The sequence below is a fragment of the Poromitra crassiceps genome, assembly GCF_964638095.1.
Source record: "Poromitra crassiceps genome assembly, chromosome: 3".
Taxonomy (NCBI): domain Eukaryota; kingdom Metazoa; phylum Chordata; class Actinopteri; order Beryciformes; family Melamphaidae; genus Poromitra; species Poromitra crassiceps.
In genome coordinates, this window is record NC_139625.1 from 89,275,023 (window position 1) to 89,301,819 (window position 26,797).

Genomic DNA, 26,797 nt, shown 5'->3' on the forward strand with positions numbered 1-26,797 from the left:
AAAAAATTTAACTAGACTGTGAAAAGAAGTAGAATAAAGAAAAATAAATGAATACAAATGTAAATCAAGGACATTTTTCTGGCATTTCTACCTTTTTGCTGTATGGAAAATGCACCGAACCGTGACACCACTGTGTCGTATCGAAGCGAACCGTCAATTTTGTGAACCGTTAGACCTCTAATGGCTACTGGTCATCCTCTGGTTAAAGTCTTGTTCATGTTTGTCTGTTCACGTGAACCTTTGATAAACTGCAATGTAGTCTCCCTGTTGCCATGAACAGAATATTCACCAGAATAAAGGTATGAAAAGTACCTAAAAGCACCTTACTAATAATCCAGACAAATTAAATGGGGTTCCAAATGTTTTGTGGCATCAAAAAGTACCCATAACCCTGTGCAAGACTGAGCTAGGCCAACAGAAATAAAAAGTATCCATAACCCTGTGCAAGACTGAGCTAGGCCAACAGAAATAAAAAGTATCCATAACTCTGTGCAAGACTGAGCTAGGCCAACAGAAAGAAAAAGTACCCATAACTCTGTGCAAGACTGAGCTAGGCCAACAGAAATAAAAAGTATCCATAACTCTGTGCAAGACTGAGCTAGGCCAACAGAAATAAAAAGTAACCATAACCCTGTGCAAGACTGAGCTAGGCCAAGCAGAAATAAAAAGTATCCATAACCCTGTGCAAGACTGAGCTAGGCCAAACAGAAAGAAAAAGTATCCATAACTCTGTGCAAGACTGAGCTAGGCCAAACAGAAATAAAAAGTACCCATAACTCTGTGCAAGACTGAGCTAGGCCAACAGAAATAAAAAGTATCCATAACCCTGTGCAAGACTGAGCTAGGCCAACAGAAATAAAAAGTACCCATAACTCTGTGCAAGACTGAGCTAGGCCAACAGAAATAAAAAAGTATCCATAACCCTGTGCAAGACTGAGGTAGGCCAAACAGAAATAAAAAGTACCCATAACCCTGCGCAAGACTGAGCTACTGTAGGCCAACAGAAATAAAAAGTACCCATAACTCTGTGCAAGACTGAGCTAGGCCAACAGAAAGAAAATGTATCCATAACCCTGCGCAAGACTGAGCTAGGCCAACAGAAATAAAAAGTATCCATAACCCTGTGCAAGACTGAGCTAGGCCAAACAGAAATAAAAAGTATCCATAACCCTGTGCAAGACTGAGCTAGGCCAACAGAAATAAAAAGTATCCATAACTCTGTGCAAGACTGAGCTAGGCCAACAGAAATAAAAAGTATCCATAACTCTGTGCAAGACTGAGCTAGGCCAACAGAAATAAAAAGTATCCATAACCCTGCGCAAGACTGAGCTAGGCCAACAGAAATAAAAAGTACCCATAACCCTGCGCAAGACTGAGCTACTGTAGGCCAACAGAAATAAAAAGTATCCATAACCCTGCGCAAGACTGAGCTAGGCCAACAGAAATAAAAAGTACCCATAACTCTGTGCAAGACTGAGCTAGGCCAAACAGAAATAAAAAGTACCCATAACTCTGTGCAAGACTGAGCTAGGCCAACAGAAATAAAAAGTATCCATAACTCTGTGCAAGACTGAGCTAGGCCAAGCAGAAATAAAAAGTATCCATAACTCTGTGCAAGACTGAGCTAGGCCAAGCAGAAATAAAAAGTATCCATAACTCTGTGCAAGACTGAGCTAGGCCAAACAGAAATAAAAAGTACCCATAACTCTGTGCAAGACTGAGCTAGGCCAACAGAAATAAAAAGTATCCATAACTCTGTGCAAGACTGAGCTAGGCCAACAGAAATGAAAAGTATCCATAACTCTGTGCAAGACTGAGCTAGGCCAACAGAAAGAAAAAGTATCCATAACTCTGTGCAAGACTGAGCTAGGCCAACAGAAATAAAAAGTATCCATAACCCTGTGCAAGACTGAGCTAGGCCAACAGAAAGAAAAAGTATCCATAACTCTGTGCAAGACTGAGCTGGGCCAACAGAAATAAAAAGTATCCATAACTCTGTGCAAGACTGAGCTAGGCCAACAGAAATGAAAAGTATCCATAACTCTGTGCAAGACTGAGCTAGGCCAACAGAAAGAAAAAGTATCCATAACTCTGTGCAAGACTGAGCTAGGCCAACAGAAATAAAAAGTATCCATAACCCTGTGCAAGACTGAGCTAGGCCAACAGAAAGAAAAAGTATCCATAACTCTGTGCAAGACTGAGCTGGGCCAACAGAAATAAAAAGTATCCATAACTCTGTGCAAGACTGAGCTGGGCCAACAGAAATAAAAAGTATCCATAACCCTGTGCAAGACTGAGCTAGGCCAAACAGAAAGAAAAAGTGAAAGATGTTTCCATGCCGGAGTTAGCCAGGATTCTCATATTCAGAGAATGGGCTTACCACCTTTTTTCTAACCCAGTCATTACGATCACATGCATCAAATGAACAAATCCCTCTCTGTTCATTTGGCAGGATCCAAATCTTTGATGACTGGCTCTCTGTTCAGGTAGGTGGCCCAGTAGACCAGGTTGAAGCCCCCGAACAGCACTGGGAACATTATGCGGGACATGCGGTCGATCTTGCTGACACTGTTGAAGGTTTTCTTGCCCTGCTCGCGCTTGCCATCCATGGTGGTCTTGTTGGGATCGGTGGCGGCGGTCTTGGAGATGGTGGGCAGCGTGGAGTCTTTCGTGATGTTGGGGGCATAGTTTGCCACGGCCACGGCGTAGGCGTTGTTCTTCTTCATGATGGCCGCTTCCTTTCTCTGTAGGGAGAGGGATCAGGGTTAGAGGTCTTTTAACACGGCCATGGCGGTCATTTTGATATTTTTGAAATGTATATGTAACTTTTTTGAATTAAAAAAGACAATGCTGGTGGGCCCTGACTTTTCCTGAAGGTGTCACTTTTTTTTAATATTTTGAGTTTTTCCAATGTGCATAAATGACAAACATGTAAACACAATCAACTGAAAGTAACAACAAAATCCCTGAGCCCCCCCCCCCCCCCCCCATAGAAAGGCCAGAGTACACAGTATTATCACTGGTGTTCATGTATTGTATCATCATACCAACTGGAGGTGTCACTTTCATTTAAAATAGTTTGTATATGAATTACACACAACAATTCTTTAACCTAGACGACCCTGGGCTGCTGCCCGCCTTGAAATGTTCGAGGAGCCGGGGTAAGACCACGGTAAATAATGATATCCTGGAATGGAATATCCTGGAGTTTAACGAGCCAGTTACATGTACATGTCCTTTGCATTCTACATTAAGTGAAGACATTACCCTGAGTTTTATTTTGTATGTTACATACATGTACATTGGCCAAATATATTAACATTTATGGGCTAGAATAGTCTGCCATGTAGGCACTAGGCAGCCGTCACTAGGCAAGCGTCTGCTAAATGACGTAAGTGTAATTGCTGCCATGTATTTTAGAGTGTTTTGTTGCTACTCATGTTTTACGTAGTTTTAGAGTGTACTGCTGCTACCTATGTTTTATGTATGTTTTTATTATGTTCTACGTTTTACGCTCTATGTTTTTTGTGTTTTATGTTTTATGGGACAACGGATGGAAATTAGCCTCGTGCTAAATCCGGCAATTTTTACACTTTTACTATGTTCCAGGTTTTACTATCTGTTTCTGTGGTTTCTGTGTTCATTAATTTTGCACTGTCCCATCCAAATAAACGAATAAAATAAATAAATAAGTAATGTAATGTAATGTGTGTATATATATATATATATATATATATATATATATATATATATATATATATATATATACCCACTTCTCCAGGGACCACTACACCACTGGAGAAAGCCATCATATACATTTCATGACGCGACTCTACCTTGTCATTGACCACGCTCTTTCCGTCCCAGGCCCAGCCACGCTTGGTGAAGTAGTTGACAGTAGCAAATTCAATGAGTGCGGAAAACACAAAGGCGTAGCAGACGGCAATGAACCAGTCCATGGCCGTAGCATAGGCCACCTTGGGCAGTGAATTGCGGGCACTGATACTCAGGGTCGTCATGGTAAGCACTGTAGTTACACCTGCACAGAGGGGGGGAGGGTACACAAAGCACTGTAGTTACACCTGCACAGAGGGGGGGAGGGTACACAAAGCACTGTAGTTACACCTGCACAGAGGGGGGAGGGTACACAAAGCACTGTAGTTACACCTGCACAGAGGGGGGGAGGGTACACAAAGCACTGTAGTTACACCTGCACAGAGGGGGGAGGGTACACAAAGCACTGTAGTTACACCTGCACAGAGGGGGGAGGGTACACAAAGCACTGTAGTTACACCTGCACAGAGGGGGGAGGGTACACAAAGCACTGTAGTTACACCTGCACAGAGGGGGGAGGGTACACAAAGCACTGTAGGTACACCTGCACAGAGGGGGGAGGGTACACAAAGCACTGTAGTTACACCTGCACAGAGGGGGGGAGGGTACACAAAGCACTGTAGTTACACCTGCACAGAGGGGGGGAGGGTACACAAAGCACTGTAGTTACACATGCACAGAGGGGGGGAGGGTACACAAAGCACTGTAGTTACACCTGCACAGAGGGGGGAAGGGTACACAAAGCACTGGAGTTACACCTGCACAGAGGGGGGGAGGGTACACAAAGCACTGTAGTTACACCTGCACAGAGGGGGGGAGGGTACACAAAGCACTGTAGTTACACCTGCACAGAGGGGGGAAGGGTACACAAAGCATTGGAGTTACACCTGCACAGAGGGGGGAGGGTACACAAAGCACTGTAGTTACACCTGCACAGAGGGGGGAGGGTACACAAAGCACTGTAGTTACACCTGCACAGAGGGGGGAGGGTACACAAAGCACTGTAGTTACACCTGCACAGAGGGGGGGAGGGTACACAAAGCACTGTAGTTACACCTGCACAGAGGGGGGAGGGTACACAAAGCACTGTAGTTACACCTGCACAGAGGGGGGAGGGTACACAAAGCACTGTAGTTACAGTACACCTGCACAGAGGGGGGGGGGTACACAAAGCACTGTAGTTACACCTGCACAGAGGGGGGAGGGTACACAAAGCACTGTAGTTACACCTGCACAGAGGGGGGGAGGGTACACAAAGCACTGTAGTTACACCTGCACAGAGGGGGGAGGGTACACAAAGCACTGTAGTTACACCTGCACAGAGGGGGGAGGGTACACAAAGCACTGTAGTTACACCTGCACAGAGGGGGGGAGGGTACACAAAGCACTGTAGTTACACCTGCACAGAGGGGGGAGGGTACACAAAGCACTGTAGTTACACCTGCACAGAGGGGGGAGGGTACACAAAGCACTGTAGTTACACCTGCACAGAGGGGGGGAGGGTACACAAAGCACTGTAGTTACACCTGCACAGAGGGGGGAGGGTACACAAAGAGTGATATTCAGTAGGAGAGAAGACCTCGCCCAAACTGCTTTAGCAGAGTATGTAGAGCACTGTTGTAGTCAAGTCACTATATATCCAGTCCAAGTGGAGTGTCGAGTCCGCAGTGTTCCAATTCAAGTCCGAGTCACCAAAGAAGAGTCCAAGTCGAGTCCAAATCGAGTCCCCAATACCTGGGTCCGAGCCTGTACTATGAGCATGAATCCACATAGGTGGAACACATGCGTGCCCTTGTACAAAATGTAATAATGTCACTGTATTAATATAGCGATCAATATCTTATGCCAAATTATTAGGGCCTATTACCAAAAAAAAAAATACTTTATCAATTAACAAGTCCAAGTCCTCGTCTCCAACTTCCGAGTCCCAATGCCTGAATGCTCGAGTCCAAGTCCAAGTCGAGTCACGAGTCAATCTTTTCAGAGCTCCGGTTTGTCCGAGTTGACGTCATCAAAGTGTTTGCTGACCTAATTTGAGGTGCATTTATGGAATATGTGTTTATTTATTGTTTATATTTCACTCTGATTATAGCAACATGTTGAATTCAACAGCTATTTTACCAATGGAATTAGCAAGCGGTGTATGTTTTTGTAACTCCACGAGTTAAAAACAGCGTGAATGCAATTATGCCGGAGGCTGGAAATATCCGAGTTGAAAGTTTCGAGGTCCGAGTTGTCTTGATGCAGTATTATTGCTGCTGTATTGACCTGTTTTGACTGACTTTGGGGGGCTATTGAAATGAAACAAGCCACAGTTACATGTCTTTTCATTCTTAGACATTACCGTTTGCTTCATGTTGTATGTTACATACAATTGGCCAAGTTATTAGTTAGTTTATGGGCTAGAAATTCCACCAGATTAAAGGCACTAGACGGCCATTTTGCCTGCAGAATTTTCTCCTCGAAATGAAGATTGACAGCTGCCATGTCGTGATATGATTGGTTGAAATGCAGTTCAAATTTGATAGTACTGTGACGTCAGCAAACTGTAGATTACTGTTATGAATGAAATCTTGAAAAATGAACTTTTGGTGTGAAAAACGAAATACATTTTATTTTTGTGATTTTTTTTGCAGGATGTCCCGCCTTATGTCCGTTTTGACCAACTTTCTCCTCCGTGAAGTACAGACATAGATATGATATTACCCATAGATGGGTCACCGCAGGCTCCGCCAATTCTAACAAATGGTAGCAGCAAGTCTCCCAAATGGTCACATGGTCACCTGACCTCTCCCCTGAAGTGTTGTGAGAGGACTGTGCCTGGTGATGCAGGGTTAGTGCTGACCTACATCTGCAAGCAAGCTAGTTTGAAATAGAGATTGTGAGTTCCCAAACTCCACACAAACCACACATATAAACACAAAGCTGCCCCTTGTTAGCTCAATACAGTTGAAACTAAGATATTCCATAAAAATAAAAAAAATTCTAGGCACAGATTTAGCTACTACATCAACAAACTAGCTAATCGCTCCCTGGGCCTAACATGGGTTCCTGTTGCCAAATCTCCTGATCTTTCTCTCTTTCTTCCATTTTAGTGTCAGAATATTCAGAAGATATGTGGCTTCGGAGAATGGACCGAATATTTACTTTAATGAATATGGGGGCGAAATAATCTGTCATAATCTGAGATCACATAGTGAGTGTAAGAGTAGCTGTCAGAGGTTGAATCACAGTGAAATTTACTTTGATTTTAATATAATTTTCTGTTGCTTGTCACTTAACTGTGAATATTCAAAGTAGGCCCTTTGTTTTTCCCTAACTTCACTAGATCAACTATGACGTGGTTGAACACAGCACATTTTTAAATGCTACCTATCCAATCAGGAAAGAGTATTTTTGCAAAATATCTGCACTATTACATTTCTCAAATGTCACCATTTTGTAAAGCAAGGTCACGATAGCTATATAATGACATAAATTATAAAGCATAATGGATTGTACTTTTATGCCAGCTATTGTAAGAGTAGCTGGCATAAAAGTGTTAACCTCTGTGTTAACCTAGCTAAGTGTGAAGTTGAAATACATTGAAATCGTGTTTGATGTGTAAAGAAAAGAGGCTCACCAAAGACGGTTCTGGCCGGCACAGACTCCCGGTTCAGCCAGAAGGAGACTTGGGAGAGGATGACAGTCATGATACAGGGGAGGTAAGTCTGGATCACAAAGTAGCCAATCTTCCTCTTCAGATGGAAGTCGACGGTCATGACTTTGTATTCACCTGTGGACGAAGGGAGAAAATGTACGACCGCTCACTCAGCGCTCGTCATTGTGAGGCCTGTTAACTGAGAATGGTCAGACAGATCAACTGTAATCAGAATCACAACTGCTTTCATTCACCAAGTACAATTGGTGCACAATTAATTTGCCCTGACACTTAAGACAGTGACACAATACAGGAGAATACAGGATGTGCAGACGCTCTACTACACTACACTACCCAGACGCCCCAGAATCAGAACTCATCAAGTACAATTCGTGCCAATACAGGATCCAGGAAGAAATATGACTATGACAGTAGACTAAACGAACACAAGCAAATATACACGCAAAGTCCAAGACTTATTCCAGTGTAGCAGCAGTTGCATAGTCAGACTGAGTTGTGCAAAGTACAACTAGGTTTATAAAAAGATCCATAAATGACAGATGCGCACAATACTCTATTCATAATGTATTCAACACATCAAAAGATTCAGAACCTTCAGATCTCTTTTGACATTCCTTTATAGTCCAGTATGGAGAATGAATCCATTATAATTTATTTTACCATCATAGCAGTGCCTAGTGCGATAGGTCAAACTAAAAATACATCTGGCATTGTATTTGAAGACAGACAGTGTCTCAAGATGCACGCTGTGTTGCAGAAGCCTCTCAAAATGTGCTTGTTTGGTTTCTGTCCACACTCCAATTTGTTTCAATCACTCTTTTTTTGTCTCCTTGGTCAGATAGAAACTACCATGACTGGAGTGAGAGGGGTCTGGCTTCCATCAAAGACCTATACATAGATGGTCATTTTGCATCCTTTGATTTGCTGAAGAGGAAGTTTGAGTTGCCTGGCACAGACTGGCTCAGATTCCTGCTAACAGAGATTATGTTAGATCCGAGATTCATACCTTTGAAGCACTCCCAGATGAACATGCTTTTTGATGTTTTGCTGAGCCCTCTTCACTCCAAGCACCTCATCTCTAGATGTGTATGTCTGTTTGATAACTGCACCATGGCCTCTACTGAGAGGATTAGAGAAGCGTGGCAGGAGGAACTTGGTATTGATTTACCTGACATTATATGCGAAAGGAGTCTGTTGGTGGTACAACTCTGCTCAGTTAATAGCAGACACCAGCTGATCCAATTTAAAGTCGCTCACCGTCTCCACTACTCCAAACAGGAATTACACAAGATCTTGCCTTCTGTTTCACCACTATGTGATAGGTGTCAGGGAGGGAACACTATCTCATGCCTTTTGGTTCTGCCCTTCACTAACGGGATTCTAGGCCAAAATATTCGACTGGTACTCTAAGGCGTACAAAATAACCCTTCAGCCGGAGGCAGAACTTGCCATCTTCGGCTGCTCGGAGTCTTCTCTGAACTTCCCCACAGCTTTGCAATAGTCTCTGACACTGGGGACAACTGAGAAATTAGATTCCTTAGGACCAACTCGCTTAATAAATTGTTGGTTATTTGGGACCCACTTCTAGCCGACCTCGTTGAGGTTGGGGGTGACGGGTGACTCGCCCGGCTGGTTTGTCGTGGACCCCCTGTGTGGGATCCCGGGCACAATGTCTCTTACGGGCATATGGACACCTAGTGCGACTGGAGGCACAAAGTAATAGTGAATGTCGATAATGTATTTTTCTTTTCTTTCTTTTGTTTACCTATGTCTGAGCTTGTTTGTTTGCCTTGTTTGTGTGTTGTTCAAGGAAAAAAGTTGAAAATAAAATATTGGGGGAAAAGGTGCTTGTTTGAGACAGACATGCCTGCAGCTGGGAGGCTGCTCTGTGATGATCAGGGACAGACAGACATGTCTGCAGCTGGGAGGCTGCTCTGTGATGATCAGGGACAGACAGACATGTCTGCAGCTGGGAGGCTGCTCTGTGATGATCAGAGACAGACATGTCTGCAGCTGGGAGGCTGCTCTGTGATGATCAGGGACAGACAGACAGACAGACATGCCTGCAGCTGGGAGGCTGCTCTGTGATGATCAGGGACAGACAGACATGTCTGCAGCTGGGAGGCTGCTCTGTGATGATCAGGGACAGACAGACATGTCTGCAGCTGGGAGGCTGCTCTGTGATGATCAGGGACAGACAGACATGTCTGCAGCTGGGAGGCTGCTCTGTGATGATCAGGGACAGACAGACAGACATGTCTGCAGCTGGGAGGCTGCTCTGTGATGATCAGAGACAGACAGACATGTCTGCAGCTGGGAGGCTGCTCTGTGATGATCAGAGACAGACAGACATGTCTGCAGCTGGGAGGCTGCTCTGTGATGATCAGGGACAGACAGACAGACATGTCTGCAGCTGGGAGGCTGCTCTGTGATGATCAGGGACAGACAGACAGACAGACATGTCTGCAGCTGGGAGGCTGCTCTGTGATGATCGGGGACAGACAGACATGCCTGCAGCTGGGAGGCTGCTCTGTGATGATCAGGGACAGACAGACATGTCTGCAGCTGGGAGGCTGCTCTGTGATGATCAGGGACAGACAGACAGACATGTCTGTAGCTGGGAGGCTGCTCTGTGATGATCAGGGACAGACAGACATGTCTGTAGCTGGGAGGCTGCTCTGTGATGATCAGGGACAGACAGACATGTCTGCAGCTGGGAGGCTGCTCTGTGATGATCAGGGACAGACAGACATGTCTGCAGCTGGGAGGCTGCTCTGTGATGATCAGGGACAGACAGACAGACATGCCTGCAGCTGGGAGGCTGCTCTGTGATGATCAGGGACAGACAGACAGACATGCCTGCAGCTGGGAGGCTGTCCTGTGATGATCAGGGACAGACAGACATGTCTGCAGCTGGGAGGCTGCTCTGTGATGATCAGGTACAGACAGACATGTCTGCAGCTGGGAGGCTGCTCTGTGATGATCAGGGACAGACAGACATGTCTGCAGCTGGGAGGCTGCTCTGTGATGATCAGGGACAGACAGACAGACATGCCTGCAGCTGGGAGGCTGTCCTGTGATGATCAGGGACAGACAGACATGTCTGCAGCTGGGAGGCTGCTCTGTGATGATCAGGGACAGACAGACATGTCTGCAGCTGGGAGGCTGCTCTGTGATGATCAGGGACAGACAGACATGTCTGCAGCTGGGAGGCTGCTCTGTGATGATCAGGGACAGACAGACAGACATGTCTGCAGCTGGGAGGCTGCTCTGTGATGATCAGAGACAGACAGACATGTCTGCAGCTGGGAGGCTGCTCTGTGATGATCAGGGACAGACAGACATGTCTGCAGCTGGGAGGCTGCTCTGTGATGATCAGGGACAGACAGACATGTCTGCAGCTGGGAGGCTGCTCTGTGATGATCAGGGACAGACAGACAGACATGCCTGCAGCTGGGAGGCTGCTCTGTGATGATCAGGGACAGACAGACATGTCTGCAGCTGGGAGGCTGCTCTGTGATGATCAGGGACAGACAGACAGACATGTCTGCAGCTGGGAGGCTGCTCTGTGATGATCAGGGACAGACAGACAGACATGCCTGCAGCTGGGAGGCTGCTCTGTGATGATCAGGGACAGACAGACATGTCTTCAGCTGGGAGGCTGCTCTGTGATGATCAGGGACAGACAGACAGACATGCCTGCAGCTGGGAGGCTGCTCTGTGATGATCAGGGACAGACAGACATGTCTGCAGCTGGGAGGCTGCTCTGTGATGATCAGAGACAGACTGTCTGTTTTCTAACGGAATAGTATGTCGACTTTGATCCCAAGGCAAACAAGTGTGGGCACATCTGCTTTACTGGCTGTTTTTGAGACCTTTTTGACAAGAATTAATCCTTTTTAATGGCTGAAAAAAGATATCTTCTCTAATTTGTCAACTAATCGACTACTGTTTGGGAGTAGTCGATATGACTACTAAAATGCAGTAGTCGTGAATGCCCTAGTAATGATACAGCTGTGTGTATGCTGACTAAATACACACTAGCTCTCCTCTGTGTTTTTCCAACTCATGTTAGATTTGTGGAAAAATTGGGATTTGAGGTGCTGAACGCAGGCCATGGTGCTCACCGGTGCTGGACTTAATGGTGGTCTCCCCCACAGTTTGGCCCACCAAGTCGTACTGATTGAGTCTGGATCCATCGGCTGCTACGTCCACTGACTGGGAGGCGTTACGAGTCCAGATGTAGGTGACCTCTGTCTTGGTGTAGGCATCTGGCTCAAGGAAGGCAGAGAGACACTGGGAATCACCAGACCAATCCACAACACAAATCCCTATAGAACGTATCACTGTGACGTTGCGTTAACAACAACAGGTTCCGGGTAGACACCTGCTGATTGATTTAAATTGTGGAGATATCATAAACTTGTTTATTGTTTACTTCTGTTGTCATTTTCAGCTGTAACGTTAAATATGCTCTAGTTAAACACTATATAGCAGGGCTTTCAAAGTCTGAGGCTGTGGGCCTCCCCTCAGTAGGTTGGCTAAAATGTCTGAATGCCTATGGGATCATGATTATGTTATTTGATCTCAACAATTGAGACAAGATTGCTTCAAACTATTAAAAAAAAGTTCTGTCTGAAGAAGGCATTTATTGTTTCACTTGCATTCACTGAGCCTCCCCTGAAACTGTTTGGAGGCCCCCTGGGGAGGCCCGCCTCCCACTTTGAAAACCTCTGGTTAAACTACTAATGTAAAGTAGCCTGAGTAGATCAGATGCCCACCCATCCTCCATCACCTGACATAAAGAGAACCCTAATTGTGCTTAATTGCACAGAGCATCACACCCACAATGCAATCTGATTGTTGTGGGTATATTAGGCACTAGTAATCAGCACACGGTCTTTGTGGCTGTATGGAGAGAAAAGGGGAAATCCACTCTGGACAGAAAAACAGTATCTATTTCAAAATAGCGAAAATGATCCGACATGAAGGCGACAGACAGCCCATCCTCGCAAGAAAAATGACAACATTGGTGGTTAAAAATGACCGATGTTTATGAATGCGACCTCTTGCGGTCGTGTGAGTAAGTGCACACGCCAGAGTCGGGAGCTGTAACAAGGAAGTAATGGACGCTTTGAAGTAATTGGAAATCAACTTATTCTGTCATTTCAGACGATCTATACAGTACGTGTTGTGACAGAATGTGTGTGCGTGTGTGTGTGTGTGTGTGTGTGTGCGTGTGCGTATGTGTGCGTGCATGTGTGTGTGTGTGCGTGTGTTGCTAACACTTACAGCTGCCGAACTTAAGAGGACATGAGTGAGAGTCCATGGGAAAGTCTTCAAGGTGCATGGGACACTCTGCTTGTACCGTTAGCCTGACATTACGCACGCACGCACGCACGCACACACGCGCACACACACACACACACACACACACACACACAGATTAATTTGTTATAACCATAAGCTGGGTTAGCACAAAGCACATTTTCTTTCTTTCTTTCAATTCGGAGCAAGACTGAAAAAAGAATTTTCCCAACCAACTAAAAACTAAAACCAAACAAACAAACAAATAAATAAACAAACGAAACATTGCCAAGAAGCGTATAGAGAGCCAAAGTGGAATGTCATGGAACAGAGATTTTCATCCGGCATTTATTTTCCCGTAGACATTTCGTAAAATGCTTATAAAATAGTTTTACTTGTTCAAACCAAACGGTTCAGATATATTTAGAAACAGGAGAGATCGCATAACATTTCACTCGGACCAAAACGTAAAAAAAATGCGGGTTTAAAGAAAATATTTTTTTGTTGTTTTTTGTTGTTGTTTTTGGTCTGAGTGAAATGTTCTATGGTCTCTCCCGATTCTAAATATAGCTGAACCATTTGGTTTGACCAAGTAAAACTATTTTCATAAGCATTTTATGAAATGTCTATGGGAAAATAAATTGCGGAAGAAAATCTCTGGTACAGTGCTGAAGCAGAAGTGACGTTCACTTTGCCTCTCTATTGCTGTGTAGATCAGTCGATCATCAGAAAATTAATCACAAACTATTTTTTATAATCGATTAATCGTTTACATTTTTTTTAAAGAGAAAATATAAAAAATTAATCTCATTCTAGCTTCTTAAATGTAAATATTGTCTGGTTCATTTAAGGGGCTTTTTACATAGATGAAAATCGCCTGGGCCTCATTCATTTTCAATGAGAGGTGTGTGGTGAGACCACTGGGTGAGATGTGGAGGAGCCGGATCTGATGCTCGTACTGTACGCACACACGCCTGCCCGCCTGCTAGCTCAGCTCAGAGTGTAAATGTATTAAACTTTTGGACGATGCTGCAAGTCATCTTTTGCAAGTCCAAGTCAAGTCTCAAGTCTCTAATGGATGAGCGTTCTGTGATTTCCCAGAGCTACAACTGCTTTCCCAGCTGTTACCGAGACAGACAAGAGAGACTTTGCATGGCAAACTGCTGGCCAAAGAAAGGGCTGGCTCAACAATAGATAAAAAATCTATTTAAAAAAATCAAGATGAGTTAAAAATCATAATTAAAGATGGAAATAAGGTCCTCTTTGAACTTCCCTACAGCTGTGCAACAGTCTCTGACACTGGGGACCACTGTTGCCAAGAGACTCGTTCTGAAGGAGTGGAAGTCCTCCTCTCCACCCTCTTTTTGGGTATGGCTGATGGACATGATTTCTGTTATACAGATGGACAAACTCGCTTGGGAGGTTCTCAATTATCTGGTAAAGCTGCGTTCACACCGACCTATTAAAGTTTTTCGCTGGCATCGAGTTTACATACAAAGTCAATGCAAACGAGCGATTGAGCGTATATTCGCCCGGGAGAAAATACGCTCGTCGCCCGAGATGAAATATCCCAACTCGAGCGAAAATACGCTGGCATCAGTCGCTCGCTGTTCAACGCTGATTGGCTGCCGTGTGAGAGCGAGTCAAGGATCACACTGGCTTGGAACAAACCGCTGGTTTATTGTGTGGCAACAAACCGCATTGACAGGCTGACAGCTGACATGAAGTGAAGTCTGTACTACCGGTATGCAGCTCGCATTAGGAGCACGCTGATATGCTTAGCTTGTAAACAACGACGGCGGCTCGTAGTGGACAAACAGCATGACATTGCGTAACGTTATAGCCCCCACATGTCCGTCAATTCGTGTGTCTGTTGATGAGCGATTTAAACAGAGCGACAGAGCGATGATTCCAAAGGGTTGAATCAAGCGACAGAGCGAAAAATAAATATCTCGGTGTGAACACAGCTTAACCGTTTCTGGCCCACCTTGACGAGGTTAAGAATGACAGGTGACTGAGGTTGGGGGTGATGGTTGGCCCGGCTGGTGTCTTGTGGACCCCTTGCGTGAGATCCCAAGCACTTTATCTATTACATACATAAGTGCCTTGAGCAGCTTATGTAGCTGTATGCTTTTTTCCTTCTTCTTCTTCTTATTTTTCCCTGTGTCTGAGCCTGTCTGTCTTGTATTGTCTTGTGTATTGTTTCATAAAGATTATAGTGACTCGACTGCGACGCAATGTAGAGATATAGTGACTCGACTGCGACGCAGTGTAGAGATATAGTGACTCGACTGCGATGCAGTGTAGAGATATAGTGACTCGACTGCGACGCAGTGTAGAGATATAGTGACTCGACTGCGACGCAGTGTAGAGATATAGTGACTCGACTGTGATGCAATGTAGAGATATAGTGACTCGACTGTGATGCAGTGTAGAGATATAGTGACTCGACTGCGATGCAGTGTAGAGATATAGTGACTCGACTGCGACGCAGTGTAGAGATATAGTGACTCGACTGTGATGCAGTGTAGAGATATAGTGACTCGACTGTGATGCAGTGTAGAGATATAGTGACCCGACTGCGACGCACTGTAGAGATATAGTGACTCGACTGCGATGCAGTGTAGAGATATAGTGACTCGACTGTGATGCAGTGTAGATATATAGTGACTCGACTGCGACCCACTGTAGAGATATAGTGACTCGACTGTGATGCAGTGTAGAGATATAGTGACTCGACTGCGACGCAGTGTAGAGATATAGTGACTCGACTGTGATGCAGTGTAGAGATATAGTGACTCGACTGCGACGCAGTGTAGAGATATAGTGACTCGACTGCAATGCAGTGTAGAGATATAGTGACTCGACTGTGATGCAGTGTAGAGATATAGTGACTCGACTGTGATGCAGTGTAGAGATATAGTGACTCGACTGTGATGCAGTGTAGATATAGTGACTCGATTGCGATGCAGTGTAGAGATATAGTGACTCGACTGTGATGCAGTGTAGATATAGTGACTCGACTGTGATGCAGTGTAGATATAGTGACTCGATTGCGATGCAGTGTAGAGATATAGTGACTCGACTGTGATGCAGTGTAGATATAGTGACTCGACTGTGATGCAGTGTAGAGATATAGTGACTCGACTGTGATGCAGTGTAGAGATATAGTGACTCGACTGTGATGTAGTGTAGAGATATAGTGACTCGACTGTGATGCAGTGTAGAGATATAGTGACTCGACTGTGATGCAGTGTAGAGATATAGTGACTCGACTGTGATGCAGTGTAGATATAGTGACTCGACTGTGATGCAGTGTAGATATAGTGACTCGACTGTGATGCAGTGTAGAGATATAGTGACTCGACTGTGATGCAGTGTAGCCACATGGATATTTAATCATATGAAAATGTTGGAAATTATCACTGTAGCTAAAGATCAAACAGGTACCTCATGGTATAGAGCAAGGTGCCGTCCTCCATGAGCCTCAGCAGCTTGTTGGGCATGGTCATGTTGTGAGCCACAGACTTCTTGCCGTTGTGGAAGAAGGTGTCGGGCGTCCAGATCTTACTGGCCATCAGGTTGTTGAGAGGCAGAATGTTCATTGGTCCATGAAACTTCAGCCGCTCGTCCTTCCAGCTCTGACGGAAGAAAACATCTACAGTGTACTCCTGGACAGGAGAGAGAGAGAGAGAGAGAGAGAGAGAGAGAGAGAGAGAGAGAACAGAAATTAGTGTCAATACTACTGCAGTGGCCGCTAGCCCTGCTCTGTTGGTGACTCACTCAACGCGTCACTAAGGTCGCTTTCACATATAAGCTGGTGGACTCTGTGTGATTCGGGGGGGTGAAGTTGCAACATTATTGCGATTTTCATTTGGTCTGGTTCTCTTTCACACAACAATTTGTCACAAGCACCAAACCTTCTGAACAATGTCATGTGGTCCAAACAGTCACTCGTCTATTGGACAGAATAGAGAAGGGAAATCTCTCCTCTCTTCAGCAGGCTTCTTGCCTGGCTGAGGGCTGACTGAACAACACAAGTGAATCCCCAAAACTCTGACATGGAGCAACACCCCCTGCGATATTGGGATTTCTGGTTTTACTATCAAATAATTATTTAACAAGAATGTGCCCAATATGAGCAGCAGATGAGGCAGCAAGCTGTTGAACATTTCATTCTGCAGATGAGAGTAGCCTACGTACCGAAGGAGATAGGCAAGCCGGGGCCAGCTGTTGAGAAATGTGATGTTGTTATGACGACGTATGTCATGACGCAGTGCAGGTACTGTACACGTGTGCACGCCGCAGTGTTTGTTTTGCTCCCTTCTACCGTCTTCTACTCATGATGCACTGCGTGAGTGCATCAGATGCACTGGCGCTCTTGTGTTTAGTCCGGCTTGCTTTCACACAACAAACGAACCGCGCCAGGGTTCACTTGGAAGCGAACCGAGACCCACGTTTTCAATCGCGCCAGAGTTCGTTTGTTTGTTCCGCAACAGAGTTCGTTTGCGCTTTCACACCACCCCAAACTAACCGAACTATGCCAGGAAACGAACTCTGGCGCGGTTAAAGCGGACTAAACAGCTTATATGTGAAAGCGACCTAAATCATCTGGAATTAGTAGATGGATGACGAGTGAATGAATATAAATGGCATTTGGAGAAAAAGAAGGATCAAATGTAAGGTATTTCAATTCATGACAGACAGCTCCTATACCAGTAGTGGATGAAGTGTCTGAAAGCCACACTTAAAGTTAAGTAAAGTACAAATGTCTCACCAGAAAATGTCTTTTGGAGAACTCAAAGTCACCTATTAGAATATTACTTTGCATTCCGTGCCCGAGTACGCTTCCGTGCTTCTGCACTCGTCCATAGCCACGTGTGTGTGATTAACTATTTATAAGTTTAAAAAAAACACCACTTTTATGTGAACATGTATATTATATAGCTTGAATGGAAAATCCTGGGTTGAGAAAGCCAGTTGATAAGCACCTTTGTGCGACCAGTTAGCTGGGATCACCATTGTTTGCTTTTGGGAAGGCAGTTATCACAAAGACACCCTAATATGAGTGTGTTGAGCGTTGCTTCTTGCGACAGGCTCCTGGTGTGTCGGTGGCCTGAGATGGAGTTTGTGGTGGAATGGGAGCTTGGCAAACGGTTGACCTCTTGTCTGTCAGTCTCTGGGACAGCTGCTCCCCAAGGCCCATGTCAGCCATGGTTTACATCAACACCACTTAGTCCCTCAGTCCCTCCAGCCCAGTGGAAACATACAGTATCGCTCCTACATCTCTCCCTCACTCTCTCTCATGACTCCAGGGTATCTCCCTCACACTCTCTCATGACTCCAGGGTATCTCCCTCACTCTCTCATGACTCCAGGATATCTCCCTCACTCTCTCTCATGACTCCATGGTATCTCCCTTACTATCTCATGACTCCAGGGTATCTCCCTCACTCTCTGTCATGACTCCAGGGTATCTCCCTCACTCTCTGTCATGACTCCATGGTATCTCCCTCACTCTCTCTCATGACTCCAGGGTATCTCCCTCACACTCTCTTATGACTCCAGGGTATCTCCCTCACTCTCTCATGACTCCAGGATATCTCCCTCACTCTCTCTCATGACTCCATGCTATCTCCCTCACTATCTCATGACTCCAGGGTATCTCCCTCACTCTCTCATGACTCCAGGGTATCTCCCTCACTCTCTCATGACTCCATGGTATCTCCCTCACTCTCATGACTCCAAGGTATCTCCCTCACTCGCTCATGACTCCAGGGTATCTCCCTCACTCTCTCTCATGACTCCAGGGTATCTCCCTCACTCTCTCATGACTCCAGGGTATCTCCCTCACTCTCTCTCATGACTCCAGGGTATCTGCCTCACTCTCTCTCATGACTCCAGGGTATCTCCCTCACGACTCCAGGGTATCTCCCTCACACTCTCTCATGACTCCAGGGTATCTCCCTCACTCTCTCATGACTCCAGGATATCTCCCTCACTCTCTCTCATGACTCCATGGTATCTCCCTCACTATCTCATGACTCCAGGGTATCTCCCTCACTCTCTCATGACTCCAGGGTATCTCCCTCACTCTCTCTCATGACTCCAGGGTATCTCCCTCACTCTCTCTCATGACTCCAGGGTATCTCCCTCAGTCTCTCTCATGACTCCAGGGTATCTCCCTCACTCTCTCTCATGACTCCAGGGTATCTCCCTCACACTCTCTCATGACTCCAGGGTATCTCCCTCAGTCTCTCTCATGACTCCATGGTATCTCCCTCACTCTCTCATGACTCCAGGGTATCTCCCTCAGTCTCTCTCATGACTCCAGGGTATCTCCCTCACTCTCTCTCATGACTCCAGGGTATCTCCCTCAGTCTCTCTCATGACTCTCTCATGACTCATGACTCTCTCTCTCATCCAACAGCTCTTTGTTGACCGCTGTGTCTGCTTCCCCCCCTCATAGTACCCCCCCCTCCCCCTTCTGCCTTTACTACCCCCCATCTCCCTCTCTACCCCCTCCCCCTTCTCCTACCCCCCCTTCTTCCCATCTCCCCCTCCCTCTTTACCCCTTCCCTCCCTCTACCCCCTTTCCCTTCTCCTTTTCCTCCCTCCCCCCTCCCTTCTTCCCATCCCCCCTCCCTCTACCCCCTTCCCCTTTTCCTCCCCTCCCCCCTCCCTCTACCCCCTTTCCCCTTCTCCTTTCCTCCCTCCCTCCTCCCTTCTTCCCATCCCCCCTCCCTCCCTCTCTACCCCTCCCTCCATCTACCCCCTTCCCCCATCATGCTGTGTTTTGTTTGGTTTATCCTGTATTGTTTTGTCTTGTTGTGTTGTGCTGCGTTGTGCTGTGTTGTGTTGGTTCTACGTTGTGCCATCTTGTGTTATGTTGTGTTTTGGCTCTATCCTATGTGATTGTTGTTATGTTTTATACCCTGTTTTATAATGCACTGTTTTTATCCTTTTTATCCTTAACATGACTCTTTTTGCAGCCCCTCTCCCTTACCCCACAGGCCGTCAGTGTAAATAAGAATTTGTTCTTAATGACTCGCCTGTCTAAATAAAGGTTAAATAAAATAAAATAAAATGACTCCAGGGTATCTCCCTCAGTCTCTCTCATGACTCCAGGGTATCTCCCTCAGTCTCTCTCATGACTCCAGGGTATCTCCCTCACTCTCTCTCATGACTCCAGGGTATCTCCCTCACTCTCTCTCATGACTCCAGGGTATCTCCCTCACTCTCTCTCATGACTCCAGGGTATCTCCCTCACTCTCTCTCATGACTCCAGGGTATCTCCCTCACTCTCTCTCATGACTCCAGGGTATACATGCAAAGCGTCATATGAGGCATCACGTATACTGTAGAGCAGTGATTCTGCACCTTTTTCATATCAAGGATGACTAATTCACTACACATTAGAGCCACGCCCCCCCCATTCAGTTTGTCTAGAATCCCACCTGTATTGTAGGTAGAGAACTTGTTTATTTAAAAGGATCACCATTAACTCTCGTAACGGACAAGCCCCGTCTTTTATTGTCACACGAACACCACAATACATGCATGTGGCCACAACACACTCATGCTGACGGTGGCCGGTGAAAAGTGTCCTCTGCATTTAACCCATCCAGGCATGTCCTTTCCTCCGAGGGGCAGGCCAGGAGCAGTGGTCGCTTTCTCGTACAGCGCCCGGGGACCAACTTTGGATGTTGTCGTCACTGGTCGGATGACGATGACGATCTGATCTTCTGCATGTTTTTAGTGGGGGGTTATATACGAAGGAACCCCCTGGGAGAGCACGGGGAGAACATGCAAACTCCACACAGAGAGAAAGGCCCTTACGACGAGATACCCCACCTGGGCAGTAGGCACTGAAGATATGGGGGGGAACACAACCACAGCGCCCACAGTGTCCCAGGCGAGAATCGAACTCAGGACCTTCTGACTGTGGGGCGACAGCGCTACCGACTGCGCCACCGTACCCCCATTAGCTGCTGCCTAGACAACAGTTAGTCTTCATTATCTGCTGCCTAGACAACAGCTAGTCTTCATTAGCTGCTGCCTAGACAACAGCTAGTCTTCATTATCTGCTGCCTAGACAACAGCTAGTCTTCATTATCTGCTGCCTAGACAACAGCTAGTCTTCATTAGCTGCTGCCTAGACAACAGCTAGTCTTCATTAGCTGCTGCCTAGACAACAGCTAGTCTTCATTAGCTGCTGCCTAGACAACAGCTAGTCTTCATTAGCTGCTGCCTAGACAACAGCTAGTCTTCATTAGCTGCTGCCTAGACAACAGCTAGTCTTCATTAGCTGCTGCCTAGACAACAGCTAGTCTTCATTAGCTGCTGCCTAGACAACAGCTAGTCTTCATTAGCTGCTGCCTAGACAACAGCTAGTCTTCATTAGCTGCTGCCTAGACAACAGCTAGTCTTCATTAGCTGCTGCCTAGACAACAGCTAGTCTTCCTGGAGTCCCACTAACAGAGAAACAGTCATTCCGCTACATTCTCTAGTAATAATGATGAAGTCTGAAGGAACACTCCGCCGATTTTCAACCAGCTTTGTATTGTTACAAAATCAAATCAGCAGTATATCAGTCACCCATTGAGTTTGGCAGTTATTCAGAGTGGATTTGAATAAAGTTGTGAACAGTGATGTCATTCATGCACAAAGACACGTACTGGTCCACAACTGAACTCAAATCAACTTTCAATAACACTGTCAAACTAAATGAATGCCTGCAAAACTGTTGACAGTTTTCTGATATACTGCTGATTTCGTAATGAGACGAAGCTGGTTTGAAAATCTGCTGAGTGTTCCTAACAATTCATCAGTTACGGACGATTATCCAGATTGTCTTCTACCATGCTGACAGATTTTCATACAAATCCAACATGTGTCTTGAGAGATTAGCAGGAACATCTGACCAAGCACAGCTACCAGGGAATTAAACCTGGCTCTGTCCGTGGTGGTAGGCACCAAAAGCAGAGAGTGAGAGAGACGTGAAATGATCTGCTGCAAGTTTGATGGAGACATGGCATGAATTATACATGGGTCCATCTCATCACTCTTTTTTTCCTTTCTTTTGAAGGTGCTCTCTCGCCCCTGTGCCCCACGTTTCTATAGTTAGCGCTTCAATATTTGAGAGGAGCCCTCGGTGGCGGGGCGGCTAAGAGTGTGATGGAACAACTGTGAAAAGCTTTTAGGGTTGGAAGGAGTGGACAGGAGGAGATGTGAGGAGACAAGAGAGGGTCTAAATAAGAAGATGGAAAGAACTCAAGAGTGCGTGCGTGCGTGCGCGTGGGTGTGTGCACGCATGATGCGCATTTGTGTCTGTGTGTGCAAACGCCCGGTGGACTATAATGCTAGTCCAGGGCCAGTCCAGGGCTGGTCCATAGACTTGTTATTGAAATGTGACAGATAGGTTTCAGATTTGTCAGCTAAAATGTGTTATTTAGTGGAGTCCCTCTGCTCTGAGGCAGTTGCCTGGGTCCAGATGGCAGAGACTCGCCTCGCCTCACATTGGTCAGTCCCTCATCCCAGATGCTCCCACTTTTCAATGGTCAAATCAAACGCCTCCACACACTATGTCCCGCCTCTCTACCCGGTTTCACTTGGAATACGTCACGATAAGGGAACTTGCATAGCCTACTGTGCAAATGGCGTTTCAGCTCAACTTTAAGATTGACTTCATCGTATGAGGGAAATTTGTCCATGATGAAGAGTAAAACCTTTGTTGTTCCTTGGGGATGCACTATTATCTGGAGTAGGAGAATGAGACGTACCATATCTGTGTCAGATACTGGACCAAAGCTGGTGACATAGATGTCAGTCTTCACCTCCGTCACCCGGTCTGTGAAAACAAACAGTAGGGGGTAAAAATCATAAACATGCCAACATACAAAAATAATAACACAAAAACAACAACATTTTCAAGTCACCAGGAGCAATTTCTTTTCTAGAACATGCGCTTGGGATGAAACTATGAGGATGAATTCCATCTGTAACAACTGTTAAAGGGACAGTTCTTTTTTTTTTTAAATATGTGGGGTCGTATGAGGTACTTGCCGACAGTCAGTGTACTACCGGTACATACTACTTTGTTAAGCACATATTTTATTAACGGTTATTTTTATAATCTTTTTTCATCAGTGTCTGACACTATATAATGATCTATCCACATAGCATACATTAGGTTCAGTTGGTTATAAAGTCTGATATTGTTTATTGCCGGTTTAAATGACCTTGATATTTGAATTTAACATGTTGCCCAATGCAATTAAGTCTCTCAGGGTTTCCCACAGCTCTTGACAAACAACACTGTAAAGCCTTCAAAATCCCAAACTCCACGCCCAAAAATAGAGTGGAGCTAAACCACTATACTCTTCCCTGTTTGTCCTTATTGTTGATCTCCTTGTTCTCCGGTGTTAACGCGGTACAGTTACTGCACCGTTGCCCTTCAAGATTCAAGATTCAAGATTCAAGATTTTTATTGTCACTCCGTAGTACAAGTATCACGTGTGAAATTCTTGTGCTGTAGGCTCCGTTACGACATAGTGCAAAAAATAAAAGATAAATAAATAAAAACAAGAGGCAACAAGCAATAAAGCAGTAAGACACGCCACAGACAGTGGCGTATTCACTGCCCATAGTGCAAATGGCATGAACATACTTTAAACATAATTAAACATAATAACATTCTGTTAGGTGCAAATAGCATATACCTAATTAAACATACTATTGAACATTAGTCATACGTGATGGTAGCAGCTGCAGTGCGGTACAGTACGGCTACTACACTATTTGTGTATGTTAAGGATTTGCTTCTGTTACCTACATCTACCGTTATTTCAAAGTAAAAAACACTTTGTGTTCATCGGAAATAAGAAAACAAAAGCAACATAACAAATGCATTACAAATTAACCTACACATGTGAACTGCACTGTGCCTTGGGCTCATTTACAGTGTGGTTAATTTACAGTCTGTTCAAAACGAGAAGGTGCACAGTCTTTAGTCTTTTCAAAGTCTTCTAGTGTATGGTAGGCAATCTTTGCAAAATCTTATAGTCTGTGAATAAAAACTCAGTGATGTGACTCGTCTTTAGATGTGAGCTGGATGTGAGAGGGTGTCAGACTTTAGTCTTTTAAAAGTATTTTATGGTGTTTTCAAAGTTTTCTAGCATATGGTAGGCAAAAGTGATCTGGATACAGATTGCATTTTAATACCAGGTGTAAATGGGGTGTGAATGACTTGCAGTAAGCCCTGTTTGTTTGGAGCATTTTTTGCTGGCTTCTCCTCTGAAGCAAAATGAAAAACATCCCAAAGTAATTTTGTTGAATCTGATCTTGAATGTCAAGGAATATATATGAGGGGCATCTTCCTGCAATGCTTATTTAGAATGTTAGTAGGTGTGATATTTTACACTCAACAAATCAAGAAATATTGAAAACAAACAAAAAACAAATTTGTTTAAAGCAGCTACCAGCAAGATTTTCGATTGTTATTAAACAGTATAATTACAATATTGATGCATCACATCTTACCTATAATAGTAGCTGAGACCAAAGCCGTGTGAATTGGAGATTGCTCTCTTGATGATTATAGAGTCTGTGTCTGTCTAACCTTGCGTCACCAGGGGGCTCTCTCTCTCTATCTGTCTACCGGCGGGCCGGATAAACCCGGAAGTGAAACGAAACGGTTCACGGCAGCTGCCTGCCTTCCGCCGTTTCGCTCTGCCTAGCAACAGACCATAAACAAGGAGAACGCCATGCAGGGGCTCGCTACTCTCGCGAACATCTCTCGTTATATTCTAACAGGTTTTTTGGAAGTTATTTTGTGGTTATGGCCGAAGTGGCTGCTGCAAACCGTTTCATTTCACTTCCTGATCTGCCCTGGCCACAGACAGACTAACACTGGCCGATTCACTCGGGGTTCAAGCGAGACTACTCGGCATTGGTCTCGTCTACTATTAGAGGTAAGATGTGATGCATCGATATTAAATTTATACTGTTTAATAACAATCGAAAATCTTGCTCGTAGCTTCTTATATAATAGAGATAACATTCCACTACTGCTCGGCCTGAATAGCCTTTTTGTCCTATAGTATCAAACTATGTTGCTTGTAGTAAACTATGGGTGACAGTTTGATGAATATAGGCAGCATTAAGCAAATAGCAAATACGTATGTTCAAGATGAAGAAAATAAATCTCAATTCCCTGAGAACTGACTTTTGGACCCAATGTTGTCAATTATGGCTGCAACTATCTCTATCTAACTATCAACTATTATTCATGATTAATCTGTCCATTATTTTGTCCATGAATCGATGAATGTCAGAAAACGGTGGAAAAATGTCGATCAGTGTTTCCCAAAGCCCAAATATCTTGTTTGTTTTCTCCCGCGGAGTGTGTGGGCATGTCCCGTCTGCAGCAGGTCTCCTCCGAGAGAGAGAGAGAGAGAGAGAGAGGGAAACGGAGAGAGAGAAGGAAAGAGAGATGGTGTGTGTGTGTGTGTGTGTGTGTGTGTGTGTGTGTGTGTGTGTGTGTGTGTGTGTGTGTGTGTTCGCTCGTTGCTCCCTAGACCCTACTCCATTGCTCGGCGCATAGCCTACTGAGAGAGAGGAAGAGATCTCTGCCGCTGCGAGTGCACAGCGCTACTGTGTGTGTGTGTCAGTGTGTGTGTGTGCACGCGTGCGTGTGTGTGATTCGATTAAATCTTATGACGTGATAAGATCATGCATTTTAGCACCGCGCGCACCGCGATAGGGGATCCCCTATCCTAGCCTATATGCCCTCCTCTCGCCAACTGGCCTCTCATGATTGAAATAATAACAGCATTGGTTATTCAGTATTAGTGCAACGTTACAAAACAGAATACACATATAAACAACACTATTATTAGATCTCAGCTTCAGTTCAATTATTAATCATAATGAACACCTATAAAAGAACAACCATCTCCAAACAAACGTACCAGTCAAATCCTGCTGTGTGACAGTGGTACTATACTTCAATGGACTGGCTAGCAGTGTGCAGAACAACATCTCTTTGGTAGCTCCTTGGGACTATTTGCTGCCACGCACCCTGCATGAAATGGGAGTTTCTCCTCAGAGCTGTATTCTTTCTGCAGCCAGTAGCTCCCTGCCCTGTTCTTTCTCCTCAGAGCTGTATTCTTTCTGCAGCCAGTAGCTCCCTGCCCTGTTCTTTCTCCTCAGAGCTGTATTCTTTCTGCAGCCAGTAGCTCCCTAGCTGCCCTGTTCTTTACAAAGCACCCAGCTTTGATGTCAAGCCCTCTGAGCTCCACCACATCAGGAGCCCTGTCAGCGTTATCGCCCTTTTACAAATGGATTGCAGGCACAAGAAATTGGATTTGGTGGCTTTTCCACCCTGACAACAATAAAACTTTGCAACAATATTTTTTTTGGCATGAAAATGGTCATATTTAAATGGAATGTCAGCACTATCAGCATGCAGCCCCAATCTGGTATTAGCCTTCACAACCCTAAAAGACGTGAATAAACAAAACAGAGTAGCCCTGTTCGAAATGGTTCCCCATTACAGAAATAATGTTCTGCTCGCCATTTTTTTAATTAGTATCCAAATTCTCAACTGTTAACTTAATTTGATTCACTAGTCCACTATAAAATATCCACAATGCAGTGCAATTTCTAGTGAGCAGCGAATGTACCCTACAGTTTCTCCTGTATATAAAAGCGCTATATAAGTCCATCAATTATTGTTATTATTATTATTATTATTAATGCAATGCGGTCTTGTTTACCAAAGGAGAAGAAGAGTGAGGTATAGTGTCTGAAACTCATTTGATCGTTCCACATATTGTTCACTATATGAAAAACACTGCATGGGGAATAGTGAGCGATCAGTGAATGAGTGAACCATTCCGAACACGGCTAGTGTCTCACCTCCCAGGCCGGGTCTCAGTCTGTTGTCATAGCCATCCAGAAGACTGTCCAAGATCCTGGTGAAGGTAGTGATGTT

General features: G+C 45.1%; 1 protein-coding gene across 1 annotated transcript; it reads right to left on the bottom strand.

The window, feature by feature from the left end:
* Positions 1–2,441: 2,441 nt before the first annotated feature.
* gabra2a (gamma-aminobutyric acid type A receptor subunit alpha2a) lies at positions 2,442–26,797 on the bottom strand (the record flags this gene model as incomplete). Its single annotated transcript, XM_083634013.1, has 8 exons — positions 26,722–26,797; positions 22,584–22,651; positions 16,253–16,473; positions 12,788–12,870; positions 11,623–11,766; positions 7,457–7,609; positions 3,837–4,039; positions 2,442–2,744 (listed from the first exon to the last, which is right to left on the bottom strand). The coding sequence occupies exons 2-8, from the start codon at positions 22,584–22,586 to the stop codon at positions 2,442–2,444; spliced, it is 1,110 nt and encodes a 369-aa protein (XP_083490139.1). The 5' UTR covers positions 22,587–22,651; positions 26,722–26,797.